Below are 19,126 nucleotides of genomic sequence, written 5' to 3' on the forward strand. Positions count from 1 at the left end.
GTCTTAACATTTTAGATTGACTGACCTGGAAAAGTAATTAATCAAAACAAATAAACTTTTCTAGTCAGATCAACTTGATATTAATTCAGGTGTACTGGAGAAAACATGTTAAATAAGCTTCGTTATTTTACACAAAGAACTTTATTTGTTAATTTATTACCTTTATGTGTAAGGCGATAGATCACAATCATATTACATAATTTATACTAATTTAATTAGTTGATTAAACTCTGTACAGTACATTCATTCAACTCATTATATCAAGTCAAAAGACCTCAAGTTAGAAGAACTGATGTTTATAAATTGTGCTGTGAAATAAATACTACAAATATAAGTTTCATGTAAGTTTTTTTTACAGTGTAAAGGGGCAGGGCAGTGACTGTTCTGTTCATTTCTTGCAAATTCAATTTTAAACCATGTCCAACATTAATTCAGATGACATTTAAGAGGTTCTGTCATTTTGTATGAGGTAACAGGGAAGAAATTAAAAACCTCTTATTCGGAGCTCAGAGAGAGAATTGGGTCATCATGTGGCCCCCGTGACTGGCAGCAGAAATGCCCTTGGAGCCGGCTTTAGAGAGAAGGCAGGATATATACAGGTTTCAACTATACTTGGCAATGCTGTGTAACTAGAGCTTATTACCCCTGTGGTGTGGGGGGGGGGGGGGGGGGGGGGGGGTGGCTGTGAGGAGGGGTCCACTACTGCACACAACAACACAGGACACCCACTAAGTTAAAGTGGCAACAGACAAGAGCGAGAGGCACACAGGCCTCAGCTAAATGAACTGCCTTCTGTTAGTGAAGGGGATAAAGTGACTGCATTGTTTGTGTCATAATGAGTGTTTTAGAGCAGCCGACTTCATTCAGAATTGTAGGTTGGTGCACTGTAATCTGTGTGCCTGGTTGTAATTGTTGGCATGCAGTGACTTAACCTGAACAGTCATGCTGAATTACAAGTCTTTAGCTACACATGGACATCCATTAGACCTGTACAAGAGCTCAGAACTCAAAAACTTTGATTTACACCATTTTACACTGTACAGCCCAGACATTGACTTTTTTCAGCTAAAACAAATTGTTTTTTTTACAGTGTACGCTGTCCAACCACCCAAAAAGATGTCAACCAGTAGGACTTATGTTACTTCAACATGTGTGTACTGTTGATAAAAAGTTGAAACCTCCATGATTGACTTCTCTGGACTCTCCTGGAAATGTCCTCTAGTGACAGACAGCAGCACAGACAGTCTGACCGGCTGATTGTCCCTCTGCAGTCTGTGACACTTTACAAACCCCTGAGATGGATGCATGTCCTGGAAAATCTCAGGCTGGTGTTGTTCTTATCTGCACTCACTATTCATGACAAGTGGCTGATGGATCACTTGAATAGGGGTGCTGTTTGTGGAGTGGGGGTAAGGGGTGGGGCTGTAGTGGCTCAGTGGGGGGGTGGGGGTTTGAATGATTTTGGGGCCCAGAGCTATTTACTGTGTGAGAGCCGTTGAACACTTTCCTTGCTGAAGCTCATGACAGACAGCAAATTCTTCAGACTGCTTTGAAAAACATCTAGTAGCCCTGGACTCAGTTCACTGTGTTGGTTTGTAGGTTAGTGATTTACTTAATTGCTATTTTGTTCTCCAAACTTTGCAATATGCACCACTACACACCAATATACCAAAGTACCTGGAACTTTTAATCCCAAGAACTACTTTCTCAAGGACCTAAAAGGTTCCATCAGCCTGTTGTTTTCTGTATGATGGTTGTTTTACACGTCATTTTGGCTCATGTCTGTACAACAACTCCAGGTTGACATGTTAAAGCAAAATGAACAATGTCGTGTTTCCACTGCAGGAACTTTTGCCAGAGACTATGATCATTTGAAGGAACTTGGAAGTGTGTTTCCACTGTAGGAAACAGAGACTAAATTAAGGTCCGGGGTTCCCATGATTTTACCCCACCAAAAGTCCCTGCTCTGGGGGGGAGCATTTTCCAAAAGTACAGGAACTTTGCTGAACATTTCAGACTGTTGTTATACTGATTACTCCTGTAGTACTCCTGTCAATTTATATAGTGTCATTGTTGGTGGTGTTGAGGCTTACCATAGTACATGTTTGGGGGTAAAATACTGACTCTTTTGACTTTAGACATTGGTTCTTGCAGTGGAACCAATGTCAGTTGCAGTGAGTTCTGCCAAAGGTTCCTGCAGTGGAAACATGGCTATAGTCTGTAATATGCACAAGTCATAGATAAACAGATAGATAGATAGATAGATAGATAGATAGATAGATAGATAGATAGATAGATAGATAGATAGATAGATCCTCCAAAAGTATATGTGCATGTATGTATGAAACATGTATGGCTACATACACTGTCTAAAGTTATATATATTCATGTTGTGAACTACTTCATGTAGTGGCTGATGACTCTGTTGGCTGACAGAGGTTTGGGCCGTCCTGTATTAACACCTGAAGACAATGACAAACTTTCTACCTGCAGACATATGTGCACAGCTCAGCCTCATACAGTATATGTATAGTGCTGAGTGTCTGCATCTATAGGCTTTCTGTCCGTCTTCAGGACGTCAGAGAGTACGCACGGATCCTCCGCTCTTCGATTGGCCGCCGCTGCTCCGCCCTCCTCCTAGGTGACCTGTGGGGAGTTTTCGGGCGGAGCTGAGGAGGAGAGGTTTATATTGGGGAGCCGCACAGCGGACCGAGCTGGGTGTCTGTGCGACGGGTAGGGACACACGGAGGGAGTCCGCCGAGTGAAGAACACCTTAACGGGACATAAATTATCACCATGCCTTCTAATAAAGACGACGGCGGCTGGAAGCAGTTCGTGTGGAACTCGGAGAAGGGGGAGCTGCTGGGTCGAACCGGGGGCAGCTGGTGTGAGTATACATGTCTGTGAAGTGACCGACACACCGCCGGCTCCTCGCGGTCAGTCGGTATGCGCGCGCTCTCGGATGGAGGAGCGCGCGCCGGTCGCCTCGTGTTTCTAACCACCTGTTTGATTTAACTGTGCTGCATTCACGAACAAACCGGCATTACTGCGACAATCTGACAAGTTTGACTGGTTGCTATGACAGCGACAAAGACCTTCCCCAAACAGCCCATAATGTGTTGGCTTTAGTTGTGTTAAATGGCTTGAAATAAGGCGTTGAAATATGTCTTTTTGGTTGTTGTAACGGAATTCCTCCAACTTCTAATTGTCCATGCAGAGAGCGTAGAGCTGCGGTGCGGTGCGGTAGAGCGGCGCGGTGAGAGCGGTGCGGTGGAAAGCTGACTAATGATTGGACCGTTATGTGTCCACATTTGTTGTCGGGGAAACGTCAAGTTGTCTTGTAGCAGTTGTGGACTGGGCCGTCAAAGGGTTAAAAATGCATCACTGTCCAAGGTGAGTCAAGGTGACAGGGCCTGCTCGGAAGCGGCGAGAGGACTATCGATCCGTGTCGGGTTCCTGTGATCAGATGTCACTGTAATCTACTGAACAATACAACTGATTAACTTGTTCGACCTTTCTTCTCCTGTTTCTGTGGCGGCGGGCGGCACTGCGCATGTCCTTGTTGCTGCTCTCAATGTCACACAGACAGCAGCTCTGTCTGGACTCTAACACCTGGGTACAAACCCTGTCTCAGTGACATGATGTCTCTCAGCCTGGCGGTGGGAGAAGCTCAGGGGCTCAGATTTGTCCTTCTGAGGTCATCTGAAAAATGCTGATGCATTTGGGAAGTGTGCCATGCGCAGTGCTGTGCTGAAGGTTGTGATGAAAGGACACCAGGTAGACACACAAGATATTAAAATGATATGCTTTAATTAATTTTAATTGTTGATTAATCTAATTGTTATTTTCACAATTAATTGTTTAATTCTAAAGCACCCACAATGATGTCTTGCAATGTCCATCCAATAGTCCATAACCCAAAGACTCTTCATTCATTGTCATAAATGACAAAGAAGAGCAATAAATCCTCACATTTAAGAAGCTGCAAGCAGCAAATGTTTCACATTTCTACTAGGAAAATGACTGGAATTATTAAGAGATGATCAAAATATTTATTAAGTAGTCAATTGACTAATTGATTGAGCTAAGCAGTGTCCTGCTGTGGACAGAGTGTATGAAAAATCAAAAAGAGGTCCACCTAAAAAATCAACAGCAGTTTAGAATATTGTCACCACTTTACTTTGCCACCAGAGTTTTTTTTTTTTTAACAGGAAACTGTTGTATAAACCAAATATCACTCTCTCCAAACCAACCAAACTCCACAGGCGAAAGCAGTAATTTTATCTCACAGAACACAGCAGTTTCTGGTCCACTGCTGCCTCGATCTGTTAGTTAGCTTGCATTACTGTGTGACTTCGGTGTTTTAAAGGGTTAGTTCAGATTCACCAAAGTCACACAATAACACAAATAAGCTAACAAATCCAGGCAGTGGAAGACCAGCAACACCCATGTTCTATGAGGCAAAATCACTGATTTGTCTATGGAGTTTGGTTGACTTGGAGAGAATAATATTTTGATTATGTAACTAAAGTTTCCCGTCAGAAAAGCCTGTCTAACAGCAAGTTAAAGTGGTGAAAATATTCCAAATATAATGTACTCTTAATCTGATAATGTTTTTTTTTTTAAGTAGGATTTTAGGACCTTTTTGTAAGTGGCTAAAATAACTTTTGTTGCTGTTACTCATGTGTAACTGAGATAAGGTGAAGCAGATATGTGGGAATGTCAGTTCTGTGATGTCCAGAGGACAAGAGCTTTTTATGTCCTTGCAACTAACAAGCTCAAGTGATGTTCTGTAGTAATTGTTTCATGCTGTTGTGACCTTTTGACATTGCTTCATGCAGCAAAAAGACTCACTGGATGAGTGAATAGCTGCTAGTTAGCTGCAAGGTTGACCTCAGCCGCGCTTTATTCATTGCTCGGCAGCTCAGATAATGGGATTGTAACAGTGTGTTACTCTCTTGCATCTTCGTACTAAACATGTATGACAGTGGAAGCCAGGAGTAGATTAAGCAATGACCACCCTGTATTCACACACAGGCTTCACAGTTAACTTCCTGTAAATCTGTAAAGACAGTGCTGAATTGTTGTATTATGAATGCTGGCTTTGTAGTTCTCACATTCATAGTGGAGACAACCACTCTGTTAGATGAACGGACAGACAGATAGATGTCCTTGGAGCTGGAGCAGCAGGATGAAAGACTACTTTATGTTGAAGAGACTTGACTTTTGTGGACAGTGTGTTTCTGCTCAGATATATAAGGAATCAGAAGTGCTATTTCGGTATTTTACGATATCGTAAAGCCTTTGATCCAGTAAAATGCTGATTAATTGAATGTAGATTGCACTCTTGTCCCTAGCAACATTTTACACAAAGTAAGTATAAATATGAGCAATAATTGATCGATTTGTCATCAACTATTAAACTGATCACTAACAATTTCCATTTTGAGTCACTTTTTGAGGAAAAATGTCTCTCAAATGTGAATATTTTCTAGTTTCTTTAGTCCTCTGACAGTAAACTGAATTACAACTACAACAGTTAATCTATTAATCAATTATTAAATTAATTGCTAACTATTTTGAAATCGATTTATCAATTTGAGTAATCTGTAAATGGAAAAAAGACCAAAACGTAATTTTGTGGTTCTTCACTCCTCTCTGACAATAAGCTGAATATCTTTGGGTTCTGGACAAAACAAGACATTTGAGGACGTAATCTTGGACTTTGACCATGTTCTGACATTTTATAGGCAAACAACTATTAATCCAATAATTGTGAAAATAATCAAACGATTAATCGACTATGAAAATAATTGTTAGTTGCAGCCCTAAACTGTATATCTTTGGATTGTGGACAAAACAAGTCAAAGTGATTTTTCACCATTTACTTGCATTTTAGGGACCAAACAACTAGTCGATCAACTGAGAAAATGATCGACAGATCAATCGATAATGAAAGTAATAGTTAGTTGGAGCCCTAATGTAGGTTTAAGCACAGAAATATTCACCCTTTTATAAAGCATAGTTTCAGTAGAGGGCTCACTGGCAGCAGTTATAACCTTGAGTCTGTATCAGCTTCGCTCATCAGCACACTGCAGTGTCCCCTCAGTTTGTCTCTGCGCTCTATTCAAGCTCCGTCAAGTTACATGAGGGACAAGTCCCGCTACAGTCACTGGAGTGGGTTGATCCTGTGTCTGGACCCTGGTTGCTCCTGGTTGAAGCTCTTCCTGTGTGGTTCTGCTCTTGGTGCTGGAGGGTCTCCTTTGTATTTTGTTGCTTTTGTTTGCAGACCAGGTTCCCCACAGCAATGCAAGCAGGTTTCATGCTTGAGATCACAGCTGAACGAAGTTTTTTTTTTGTGCAGCCCTACTGGAGACGGTGTGTCTCTCCAGATGTGTACTTTTTAGCATAAACCGATTGTAGCTGGAGCTCAGTGACCAAAAAACTCACTCACTCAGTCTCCTGTGTGCTTTCTGTCCACCTGAGTGTCCTCCCTCACAGGATGACTTGTTTCTTACTGTAAACACACACTTTGTTTGTCCACTAACAGCCCAACCTGGGATCACCGGTCTGTCACACCTTCATTACAAACAGGTGACCTCCAGCTTTTTGTGTCCCTTCTGAAACAACTGACAGTGTCAGTGGAGACAGGCGGAGCAGCTGTAGGCAGTCGGTTATGTTTTACATTTGTATTGAGCTTGATGTTAGTTTTTGTTCAGTGTTACTCCACAGTTGTGTAATTGCTGTTATCAGTAGTTGCTCAACAGTAACGTAGGTCTTGTATAGTTTACCTGTTATTACAGAATGAATACCTCAGTGAGAACAAGTGAGCTGTGCACTGTGGTGTGTACCAGAGTAGACATGGTGATAATATCAGCCTGGGCCTTATTGTACTTGTAGTTTGCTTTTTTACTGCAAAATCTGTTACATAAGTTACTTATTCCAAGCTAACTGGAATTTAAAAAACGAACATAATAAGTGGAGTTCAAATGATACTGGACTTTTAGGGGTACAGTGACCCCTTAAATATGGATATCAAGCTGTTATGACAAAGAATATGAAATGGAGGCAGAATAATTTTCATACATATTGTCCAAAATGACATTGCAGCACTGAAACAGTAAATTTTCACTCGTGTATTAAATCATTATAAATAACTACAAATAAAATAAACACATGGAACAAAATATATATTAAAATAATCTGCATTATGTTCTGTAAAAAATCATATATGTGCATATCAGATTGCAATACACTGATTGCAGTCTAGACAATAATTTGAGTTATTTTTAAAAACTACTACATACCAGAAACTCATGATATGATAATATTGAGAGAAAAAAGTCCACAGTAGGATATTTTTTGCAATATCAGAAATAATAATATTATTATTATTATTATTTATTATTAAACACCAAATCTGATCAAATTATTTTTTTTCCTTTTAACTTTAATAAAATAAAAGTATACAACCTTTTATATGATAAAATGAAATCCCTGAACCCTGTAATACGAGCATAGATACGGTTACAGTCAGGTGCAGTATTGAGACACTTTTTCCGTGTGATAATGTGATATTTGATATATTGTTACAATCCTGCTACCTTTCTGTTTGACCTTCCGTCTCTCTGTACAGCTCGACTGACACCTTCTTTCTTTTTCTTCTCCTCTGCAGTCAAAATTCTGTTGTTCTATGTCATTTTCTACGGATGCCTGGCTGGGATCTTCATCGGCACCATCCAGGCCTTGCTGCTCACCCTGAGCCCCTACAAGCCCACCTGGCAGGACAGAGTCGCACCCCCTGGTAAGAAGTGACACCCACTTCCCATCTGTCAGGATGCTGGCATGCAGGTGTGCCTCTGAGTCCAAAGGTCGTCTGTAGACGCAACGAAAGAAAGCCAGAACAAACACACTGCTTAGTAACAGTCAAATCAAGCAACCAAGTGGGGTCACGCTCAGGACAGGATCTTTTAATATTTCCTAAATACAAATGGCAGCTTCCTGAATGAGTGTGTAGGATGAGCTTCTCTTATTTCAGATGATGCTGACTCAGTGAATCACAGGCTGCCTCCTCAGTGACCTTGTTGACATGACAGGATTGTTTTTCATGTCAGTCTCAGGCTGAATGCATGTGTGTAACATTGTGGTCAAGTGACTGAGTGAAGTGAGTATTATTTTGTATGATGCACAGTTCCAAACAGGGTTACCTCTGTCTGTGGAGACAAATATACAAGTGACACAATTTGTTTTTGCAGAACACCTGAACAGACCCCACCAAAACTACTTGTTTATTTTCTTTTTATGACAAAGTCAGAATGATGCATTCATGTACAGTCAGATTGATTCTTTATTCATTCTTGTATTTCCATCACTAGTTAGCTTGTGAACACAGTGCTGGAGTTTCTCTCATGTTGAATTCAGCAGTGATACGTTTAAGAGAACAAACTGAGTTGATGAAGATCATGTGATATTATCAAAAGTACCAGAACAGCTACTAAATGGACCCTTCAGTCAGGTCAAGAATGAACAGCGACAACATTTTTTGCTAACACCAGATATCAAAGAAAAGTCATACTAAGTTGCTGTAAGCTGTAAATTTACCACTTCTAAGCAGAATGCTGAAGATAACGTGGTCAGTGTCTGACCAGGCAGCTGCCTGCCTACTACATGTCCGTGCCGTCCGCAGCTGTCCATGTACGCATCTTTTTGGGAGTATATTCAGGCTGTCAGAATCTGCGTCCGGGTCCACAGCTGCCTGTACCCGTCACACCCGGCATCTTCGATGAGCAAATGGGCGACATGACATAGTGGAATTGGATTTCACCTCAGAGAAACTCTGCAGATACTCTGCCCCCCTAAATACACAGCATACTGCCTGACAAATAGACAAAACAAAAACACTGCTCAATGTGAAGAATCTGTTGATTAACACATCTTCCTAACATACAGTGAGCAAGTGAGCAGACGGTGAAAAATTGTCCAGCTATAATCTGAGTGATGTGCAGCATGGTGTCTTATAATTTCTCCCTTTGCAGATGAGTAAGTGTCAGGTGTAAGTCTTTTATTCAAACGATGTAATATTCTTAAGTCAGCCCTAAAAATCCATTTTCCTCCCTTGTCCTTTTAAGAATATATCCATAAAAACAGTGCTGTAGATTAGCGTTTCCCAACCCTGGTCCTCAGGGTCCACTGCCCTGCATGTTTAAGGTGTTTCTCTTCTTCAACACAGATGATCAGCTCATCATCAAGCGTCTGCAGAAGCCTGATAACAACCAGGGCCCCATTTCCCAGAGCCTTCGTAGTGCTACGTGCGTTGTAAGTTGTATCTTAAGGTCTCCCTTAAACTTGCGGGCTGTTTCCCAACTCTGGGAAGACCTTAAAATACAACTTACGACGCACGTAGCACTACGAAGGCTCTGAGAAACGGGGCCCTGATCATTTGAATCAGGTGTGCTGGAGCAGCGGATCCTGAGGACCAGGGTTGGGAAACACTGCGGTAGATCATATAAAAGTTGCCGCTTCTCAACCTAAATTAATCTCTTGTCCTCCTTGTTGACTGCTTTGATGATGGGCAACAGAAAAAACGTTAGCATCAGTTTTAACTAGAGAAAACAGGTCCAAGGTGAAGCAAGTGAGCAAAACTTTGCTAAAATGGAGCCAGGGTGAACAAGCAACACGTCAGAGCAGGTTTGGACATGAATCTTCAACTTTCAGGGGGTAGTCCTACTGTAATGATACACAGTGAAGCAGAGATGTAAAGATACCAGAACGGTACGATAATACACACCACAATAGAAAGTCCACAGTATGATATTTATCACAATATTACAAACAAAGAAAAATGATGCTGATGATGATTTTTAATGTAAAACACCTCTGCTTTCCTTTTTTTTTTATATAAAATAAAAGTAGCGGAGGTGACCTAAGCATTTCCAAAAAATTGGCAACAATTAATCAATTATTTATCTGGTTTCTTTACTCCTTTATGACCGTAAACTCAATATCTTTGAGTTGAGGGCAAAACATTTGATGACGTCAACTTGGGCTTTGGGAAACTTTAATCAGTATTTTTTTTTATTTTGTAGGCAAACCACTGTTAATCCAGAAGTTTATTGACATAATTATGTAAATAATCGTTTCTTGCAGCCCTGTTTGAATTATGAACATATAGCCGCAAAACAAAAACAATGCAATGTCAGTAGTAGTTCTTTTATATCATAAAATGAAATAACTTGTATTGTGGTAGATTTCATCACACTCTGGTCACACTCCGTATCAAGACATTTTCTAAGCTTATTTTTTCTGGATATATTTACATCCCTGTAATTGGGTGATTTTTAAGTATAATTAAGATGTTATAGAGATGTAATAATACAAATGTCGGCCATACTTTATACTGACAAACCCTGAGGTGACTTGAGAGGCACAGGCAGTAATCAGAAACCTAGATATATTGTTAACATGCCACAGTGTTGATAGGACTTATCAACATTTCTGACACTGCACAAACATAAACAGTTTTATCCAAATCTGATAGTAACTGCCGCCTCAGTGATACGTTTCTTTCTGAAAGTCAGCACAGAACACTGTATGTTCAGAGTGGGTACGTGTGTTCACCATGACCACAGGTAACATGGCTGCAGATTGTTTTGGAAATGAACTCTTCCTCTATCTTCCTGTCCCGGTCCCAGTGCAGAGACGGCACTGACGGCAGCCCTCCCCTGTGTACACACCACAGCCTGGTTTCCATGGAGGAGAAGGCCAGCTGGGGTTTATCAGGCCAAACTGAGCATGTGCAGAATACAGTCAACTGGGCAACTGTTGAGTTGACGGGACGGCACGGCGGCCTTTGGCAGCCAGCTACTGTGTGACTGCTGTTTGAGTCAGTGTCAGGGGGGGCCCACAGTGAACCAGTGGAGGTTAAACAGGAGGCGTATCAGTGTTCATTTGAGGTCATCCAAACACACTGTGTCACAGGGAAATCTGCTGTCGATGACCGGATCTCTGCTCAGCTGATTACAGTTGACACAGTGTTCCAAACATGCAGCTGATTGACGAAGTTAAAGCAACACGCGTCAAGAGTCTGAATGTGACTGCGCTAAAGGACCAGTCTGACATTTAAAGACCCACTTATTTCAGTCATATGAGATCTATCACTTTCATCTGAGTCCAGTACAGAGACACTGCAGAACCGGACCATATTCAGCATGTTCAGCTAATCTTAGCACAAAGACTGGAAGCAGGAGGAAACAGTATCTGTATCCAGGATGCACAGACATGACAGTGATATTGATATCTCATCCGAAGTGCAGAAGTTGGCAAAAACGTGTATTTCTAACATAGTCAGTGTTCCTGAATGTGTCCACTCTGAGACATCTAAACTCAAATGCCTTAATTTTCAGGCTTTCTCTCTCTCTTATTCAAGATATGAGGGTTCTACCCAAAGGAAGTTTTTTTTCTCTCAGTCACCTTTTGAGAAATAAATGAGATTCTCCTTCCTTAAAGGGAAAAAAGGACCAAAAGAAAAGCAGGAGATCTTTTGCTGAGCTTATAGGTGTCTCAGAGGTGTAAAACTTAAATTCGACCACTGAGATGAATTTAAGATCTCATTTTAAGACAACCAAGTTTTCTTTTAGATCTCACTGTTATTTAAGATCAGTGCAGTGTGACAAAAAAAGTTGGGCTGAAATTAGTCCAAGGCTGAGATGAGACAAAGGATAATTCTCAGGTGCCGAATTTAAGAAATGTGAAAAATTGGTCAAAGTTTGTAAAATTTTCCTTTTCTCTGGGTACTGATGACTTCTTATTTGCTTATTCTCTGGCATCATGATGTTTAATATAACAGAGGTAAGTAACAAGTCAGACTCAAGTCACAAGTCAAGACTGACAAGTTCCAGATTAACTTTGAGTTTGGACTCGTAATGTAACAGCGAGTTTCCAGCCTCATTAATTTACAAAGTTACTTTGTGGTCAAGCTAACGTTAGCTAATCACTAGCTCACTAGCTATGTTCATTTTAGCTTTGACTTACCATTCTTTGTGCGACTTCAAATGTCAAACGAAGTTGGAAGTTGTTAATTGGGTTTCAAAGAATAGTGGTCACTGACGACTAATTGTTCATCTGTGGTTTCAGCAGAATTTCAGATGTTTTAGAGAAAGGAACGTTCCTGCTAACCCTGCAAGAGAGCAGTTGTATTGTTACTGCGGATAAACTGCATCTCCAGCTCAGACAAGCTTGCTGGGGGTGTATTCCAATCAGATTGTAGCTCATGTGAAAACAGCCTCATTTCACCTACCCCCAGACTGGTCCTGGCTGCATTAGTTCCTCATTAGTTGTATTTTAGACCTTCTCAGTGAGATCTGATTGTTGTTATTTGGTGAAAAAATACTATATCTCCTGCAACTAGTCAACTCAGACTTTGATGACAACTAAATTGCAGTAGTTGTGAGTGCACAAGTTGCTCCTGCCTCTCTAATTTCTTACCCACATGTTTTGTATACTGCAAAAAATTTTTATTGTAGTTTGTCTATACAAACCAAATTATCTTTGGTCCCATTTTTTTCAACTGGAATTCAGTAACGTTAGTTCTTCATGGTTCTCTCCTGCAACTTGACTGGATGCTGTTGGACTGGTTCAAACATGGTGGATCTACAGAATTAGGTGTCAACTTGCTGAGCATGAAGGGAGTTAATGTTAAACAACAGACTTAAATCTTCGGGCTCGGTCCCCCAATGTATCAAGTAATTTCAAATCAAAAGGCTCAAGTCCAAGTGAAGTCTCAAGGCAGTGGTGTTTAAGTCCTAAGTCCTCAAATTTGTGACTTGTGATAGTATTAGTGTTGATGACAAGCGGCTGATGTGTTGTCCCCTGCAGGCCTTACACACACCCCACGATCAGACAAAGCTGAAGTTGCCTTCAGCCTGAACGACGTGGAGACCTACCTGCCTTACACCAAGGCCTTGAAGGAGTTCCTGTCCAAGTATGACGAAGAACACCAGAGGGACCAGATGAAGTTCGAGGACTGTGGGGGTAGGTTTTACTACAGTGTCTCTGTGGAGCTTCACTTTATCTTTTTGGAACGTTCTAAAACTGAATAGCTACATAGAGTGCCAGCCACGACAACACTGTTCATGAAGCCTAATCCAAGTTATTCCCTCACTCAACCTTCCAGAGGTGCCTGCAGAGTACAAGAACCGGGGTGACTTGGAGAGCGACGTGGGCATCAGGAAGGCCTGTCGTTTCTCCAGGGACTGGTTGGGACCCTGCTCCGGCCTCACAGACCCCGACTTTGGTTTCAAGGAGGGCAAGCCCTGTATGATTGTAAAGCTCAACAGGATCGTCAACTTCCGCCCAAGGGTAATTTCAAATAATCTGTTTGTTTTTAAATACCACCTGAGGAGAGCGACTCACTCTTCCAGTGTAACTTTATGCCCAAGCCTCTTACATTAGCTTAGTTTTTTTTATCGGAAACTGTGCCCTCAGGAAACACCACATCACAGTTCGTGGTAAAGGTGGAAAACACAAGTTTCAGAGTTAAGAAGGCTGTGTTAAGTTGTGTTAAATGCTTTTTCTGTAATGTTTTTACATAAGTTTACATTTGGGCCACCAAATATGTACTTTGGCAAAAAGAATTTAGGAGCTCGGTGGCCAGTGGTGCCACGTTTTTAAATATTATGGTCCCTGCAATGCTGGTGGACTTGTCAGCTGACATGGTGTGTCTCAGGTCAGGGGAAGTGATGTCCTCAAGGTGATGGACACAGCTGAAGACGGCCACAGTCCATGTTATACATTACTTACACTTAAAGGTTATCAGAGCCTGTGAAGAAGCAGCTTAGCACTAGTGCTAGCTCAGTTACCTCTGTCAGTCATGTGTGACCCTCGTCTTACACGTTGAGCAATATTGCTGTAAAGGCTCGGCTTAAGTTTCCTCTGCAGCTTGAGATAACAGGAGGAGGCGGAGTCACGGGACCTTTAATTTCATGGTTTGAATGTTGCTGGTTTTTTCAGATTGTGTCCAAACTGTACAGATGTCATTTACACCTGCTCAGATCTGATCACAGTGAGATCCTTCAGTCAGGGGTCTGATTGATCCAGTCACATTAGGTTGTGCATGCGTCTTCCTTGTATTAACATGTTGCGTAGAGAACCAGATACAGATCACATGTAAGCACCAGGTAGAAATGGGATCTCTGGAAGAAAAACAAAGTAGTCTCTCTGGATCTACGTGTCCACCTCTAATTTGTCTTTTTGTTCAGCCTCCTACCTCTAATGAAAGTATCCCTGAAGAGGCTCAACCCAAGGTGCTGCCCAACATCATCCCTCTCTACTGCACCAACAAGGTACACACATCTTTCTTTTGTCTGCTTTTTTCACTTTACCCTCTCCTGTATGTCAATAAAATAAGTTAGTTTGTCAAAATAATGAATTGGTATTCAAAATAATGACTTTACTATGACAGAAAAATGCAAAATAATGACTTATATTTCAAGTTGAGGTAGTATCTCAAGATAGTGATCATCTAAAAAATGAGTTAGTATCTCAGAATAATATATTAGAATCTGAAAATAATGAGTTCATATCGTAAAATAATGACTTAGTACCTCAAAAGAGTGGCTTAAAACCTCAAAAGAATGACTTAGAACCACAAAAGAATGACTTGGAACCACAAAAGAGTGGCTTAGAAGCTCAAAAAGATAATGACTTAGTACCTTTAAAATAATAGGTTAGTATCTTTAGATAATGGCTCAATATCTCAAAATAATGACTTAGTATTTTAAAACACTGACCCAGGATTAAAATGAGTATCTAAGAAAGTGACGTACTATCCAAGATAATGATGTAGTATCTCAAGATTATGCAGTAGTATTTTAAAATGACATAGTATCTCAAAATAATGATGTGTACCAGCACCGTGAAACATTTGTTCTTGCTCTGTAGTTTATTCATTCCATACATGTGGCTGTTTTTGTCCACCAGAAAGAGGAGGATGCTGGTAAAATCGGAGAGATTAAGTACTGGGGCATCGGCGGCGGCTTCCCCCTGCAGTATTACCCCTACTACGGCAAGCTGCTGCACCCTCAGTACCTGCAGCCGCTGGTGGCGCTGCAGTTCACCAACCTGACCCAGAACACTGAATTGCGCATTGAGTGCAAAGTGTACGGAGACAACATCGACTACAGCGACAAGGACCGCTACCAGGGACGCTTTGACATCAAGATCCAGGTTAACAATTTATGACCGACATCAGGACCGTAGCACTTTCCCTGACCGCCCCTCCCCCTCCCATGCCCCCCCTTTGTCCTTAAATAAATACCAATCTAATGTAGGAGATGATAAGTGTGGGGGTTAGGCTGTAGCGGTTAAGTCAATCACATCTAGTCTTGAATGAATAAATGAAAGAAAAAACCTGACAGTGGACTGATGGTGTAATCAGTCTGCTTTCATCACTAGCTTCTACACTTCTGTCTAGCGTTAGAATGTAATTTAGAGGAAAAGTAGCAATAGGCCTAATAAAAAAATATTTATTCTGCTGTAAATGAGACTTTTCCACAAGCCATGGGACATTGTTCATTGATGACTGTAAAGTAAAATTCCATCTCTGATGTGTAGCGAGCTGTGTTTGTCCCCTCTGCGTATCGCTGCCTCGTGTGGTTTCAGTAGATATTTTTGGAGTGTGCAGTAGTCGCAAAATCTGGTCCTTGCAAACCACGCTGTTCCTCATTTCTCTCCTGCCAGCAAGCTTTAGCAGTTCTAGGCGTGTGTGTGTGTCAGACATGAACACACACCGCCACTTTCTTAACGATTGAATAAACGGTTTGACATGGTACACTCTTCTGATCTGTGTAAGGAAAAGGCTGCACTCCAGGGAACTTCTTTCCTCTTTTTATTTGTCTTTTACATCTGATCACAGGAGACTCTTTTTACTTTGCCTTTTTTTTTCCTTTTTGTGCTTTGTTAAATCACTTAAATGTGTGACGGGGTTTTATTACTTGGTTTCATGCCTTTTACTTTTGATTTTGCCTTGAATGTAGTCGACTGACTCGTGTGTCCAGCCTGTTAGACACTGGCCTGCTTTAAGTGCGACAGTGCTAACAGACAGAGTTTTTAAAGAAGGAAGTTTTTTTTGTTTTTTTTTTCTGGATTCATCACAGCACTGTGGTGTAGCTCTCTGAATGTTTTAGCCATTAAAACATGGTGGAAGAATTTTATATTTATGCAGTTGTACATTTTGTTTCTTTGCAGAATATTGTAATGTATAAATGCAATACCAAAGTGACGAGTTGAAGAGAGTCTTTATCAGAAGCAATGCAGTACTCGTTTTTAGGATCTCATCATGTTAAGTGCTAAAGTCAATGTCTCGCCTTGCAACCTTTGAATAGTTAACTCTTGATTTGTGTTCTGGCCATGAATGTAGTTAGGTGTACAATGAACAGGTTAATTCCACGATGACCTGATGTTCATGCATTTCAAAAAAAGATACGAGTTCTCATAGAGCTCGGTGACTTTAGATGACTAATGATGTTGGCTTTAATATTCCATATGATCTCATGTTGATGTAGAACACTCGACTGGAACTTTAACATCAGTCAACTGTCCATTAGTTCATCCACCTGTGTCACTGAATCAAAGAGAGAAACAAATAAAATCATAATGGACCTTTCTCTTGTCTTTTCTTTTTCTGTCATATTGTCGACCATAACCTCTGATTATGATGTGTTTGTCCAAGGCCTTTTCCCAGCATGCACCTGGTGGAAGACGAGAAGCCGTGCTACTTCAGTCCCTCCTGTTTACTGTAGACTGTGCCACATTAGGGCTGCAACTAATGATTATTTTCATTATTGATTAATCTGTTATTTCCTTAATTAATCAATTAGTGGTTTGGTCCATAGAAGGTCAGAAAATATATTGATCAGTGTTTCCCAGAGCTGATGCTGTCAAACATGTCAATGTCTTGTTTTGTCCACAATTCAAAGATATTCAGTTTACTGTCAGAGAGGAGTAAAGAAAGCAGAAAATATTCACATTTAAGAAGCTGAAATCACTTTTTTTTTTTTTAACTTTAAAAACAACTCAAAGGATAATCAATTATAAAAATAGTTGGTGATTAATTTAATAATCTAATCATTGCAGCTTTACTTCACATTTACTATATATAGCAGTGTACTGCTGCCATGCAAGAAAAAGAAAAAACTATAACATGCAAAGTATGTTATAACAAGATATTGTCATGTTATTATAATATACACACTTATAATGTCATAGACTTCTTTCCTATAACTGTCTTTATCTTGTTATGCTAAATGTGTGATGTCATAAATTAATAACTTGTTATGATGTGACATGTTAATGTTGTAACATGATAACATATTGTCATGTAAAGGATAATGTACAGTGAGCAGGTCATTCTTATTATAAGTCTCCTTGCTGAGAACGTACGACAAAAATTCAGTGACTTATAACCAAAATGTCTGTACACCAGAACATTCCCAAAACAGTAGTTTAAAAGTACCCATGCAGCCTTGCAGGCGTTAAATAAAACAGATTCCTTTAGCACTGAACAGAGCTGCAATGACATTTGCAATAATTGGACCAAAATGCAGTTTAGCTTGTTTGAGGGGGGCTCCTGCAGAAATAAAATCCTGTAATCTGTGTGCATGGACTGAATTTCCTTCCAGAGAGCGCCAGGAAGTGGAATTCATGGGGTTCAACCAAGGTTCTGTGGTTCACAGTACAAAAGACCAGTAGTAAACTTTAAAACTCCTCCAGCTGTTTTCTCGCTCGGGAGGGTTGTAAGTTTAATCCTCGGTCTTTTGTTCCAGATGAAATTCATCCCAGTACCCAATTTGTGGACTCAGAGGAAGCACAGAACTGGGAAATTAATTCGAGGTAATACCAGCACTGAAACCCTGGCATCAAAAATACAGCAACTCAGTGAAACCCCACAGCTGAGTTCTGAGAACTTGAGAAATGAGGTCAACACAGTTCTGAGTCCAGCTGTACACAGTGTTTCCTCTGAGCAGCCTTGTGACCCAGTGACAAGCAGAGACTCCTGCAGCAGCAGTAATCTAAAGAAATGTCCTCCTTTTCTCTTCCTCCTCACCGTCTTCTTGTGTGACCTCGGACATGAATGAATGAATGAACTGTTGTTGGCTCGGCAGGAAGAGCAGAGTGACTGGACGATTTCTGTTACCGTTCAGTCATTCAGCTCTCAGAGTGCAGCCAGGACCAGGCTGCTGGATCGCTTGCAGACGCATGGCTCTGTAATTACAGGAGGAAGCCACTGTGTAGTCGCTAACAGAGGGATGTTGTTTCAGGCACCAGCAGAGAGCAGGTTTCAAGTCACCAGGAGCCACGGGGGCCAACGGAGCCAGCCAAGCAGGCCAACAGCCGACCAATCAGCAGCTGCTTGATAATCCAGGATCTTTTTGTGTTCCCTCCACCCAAGAACTCCTGTGTTCAGTCTCATGTTCTTTGTTGTGTGTTATCTTGGATATCTCAAAACTAAACCTCAACAGTGTCCCCTTTTCTGCTTTTTGTTTTAGCTTTTTCTGGAGCCCTCTATCACATTTTCTGGTCTTCATCAGCAGGTAGAGTTTGAAGGAATGAGTGAATTAGGGCCACAAGGGAGAAATGTATTTGAGAGTTTCTAGTCAGAGTTAAACATCTGATGTTCCACCCCCAAAGTCTGGGTTAAGGGATGAGGAAGTAACAATATTTAAAAGTAACGAGGGAAAAAGGAAGAAGGGAAAACTGAGACAAAAGTGCAAACAAAAGTTCTTTTTATGAATAAATTAAGTGTATGTTATGTACAGCAAACACAACAAAAGCTAACTTAATCTACTGAATCAGATGACAAAATACACAAAAGACAATGAGTGTCCTTGCAAACCCCACAGGACATTAGCTGATGTTGCAGCATCAGAAATTCTAGGATCCTAAAAACCAGGTTACAAAAATACCATGTGGGTGAGAAGCTACTTTTCCCATCAGGTGAAGGGACCTTCAAAATCAGTGATCAGTGTGATGTGTGTGATGAACCGAACAGTGTGAGGCTTACAGGACTGTACTGGAACGTAACACTGGGATGTTCTGTCCACATTCTAAATCTGTATGTGATGAGCTCTGC

At 40.9% G+C, this 19,126-nt stretch overlaps 1 protein-coding gene across 1 annotated transcript; it reads left to right on the plus strand.

Annotated features, from left to right (window-relative positions):
- The first annotated feature begins 2,701 nt into the window (after positions 1–2,701).
- Positions 2,702–16,660, plus strand: atp1b1b (ATPase Na+/K+ transporting subunit beta 1b). Its single transcript, XM_084713337.1, has 6 exons — positions 2,702–2,887; positions 7,676–7,804; positions 12,874–13,029; positions 13,172–13,356; positions 14,256–14,339; positions 14,977–16,660. The coding sequence occupies exons 1-6, from the start codon at positions 2,797–2,799 to the stop codon at positions 15,235–15,237; spliced, it is 906 nt and encodes a 301-aa protein (XP_084569463.1). The 5' UTR covers positions 2,702–2,796; the 3' UTR covers positions 15,238–16,660.
- The last annotated feature ends 2,466 nt before the right edge of the window (positions 16,661–19,126 follow it).

The sequence above is a fragment of the Lutjanus erythropterus genome, chromosome 24 (genome assembly GCF_056507025.1).
Source record: "Lutjanus erythropterus isolate fLutEry1 chromosome 24, fLutEry1.hap2, whole genome shotgun sequence".
Taxonomy (NCBI): Eukaryota; Metazoa; Chordata; class Actinopteri; order Lutjaniformes; family Lutjanidae; genus Lutjanus; species Lutjanus erythropterus.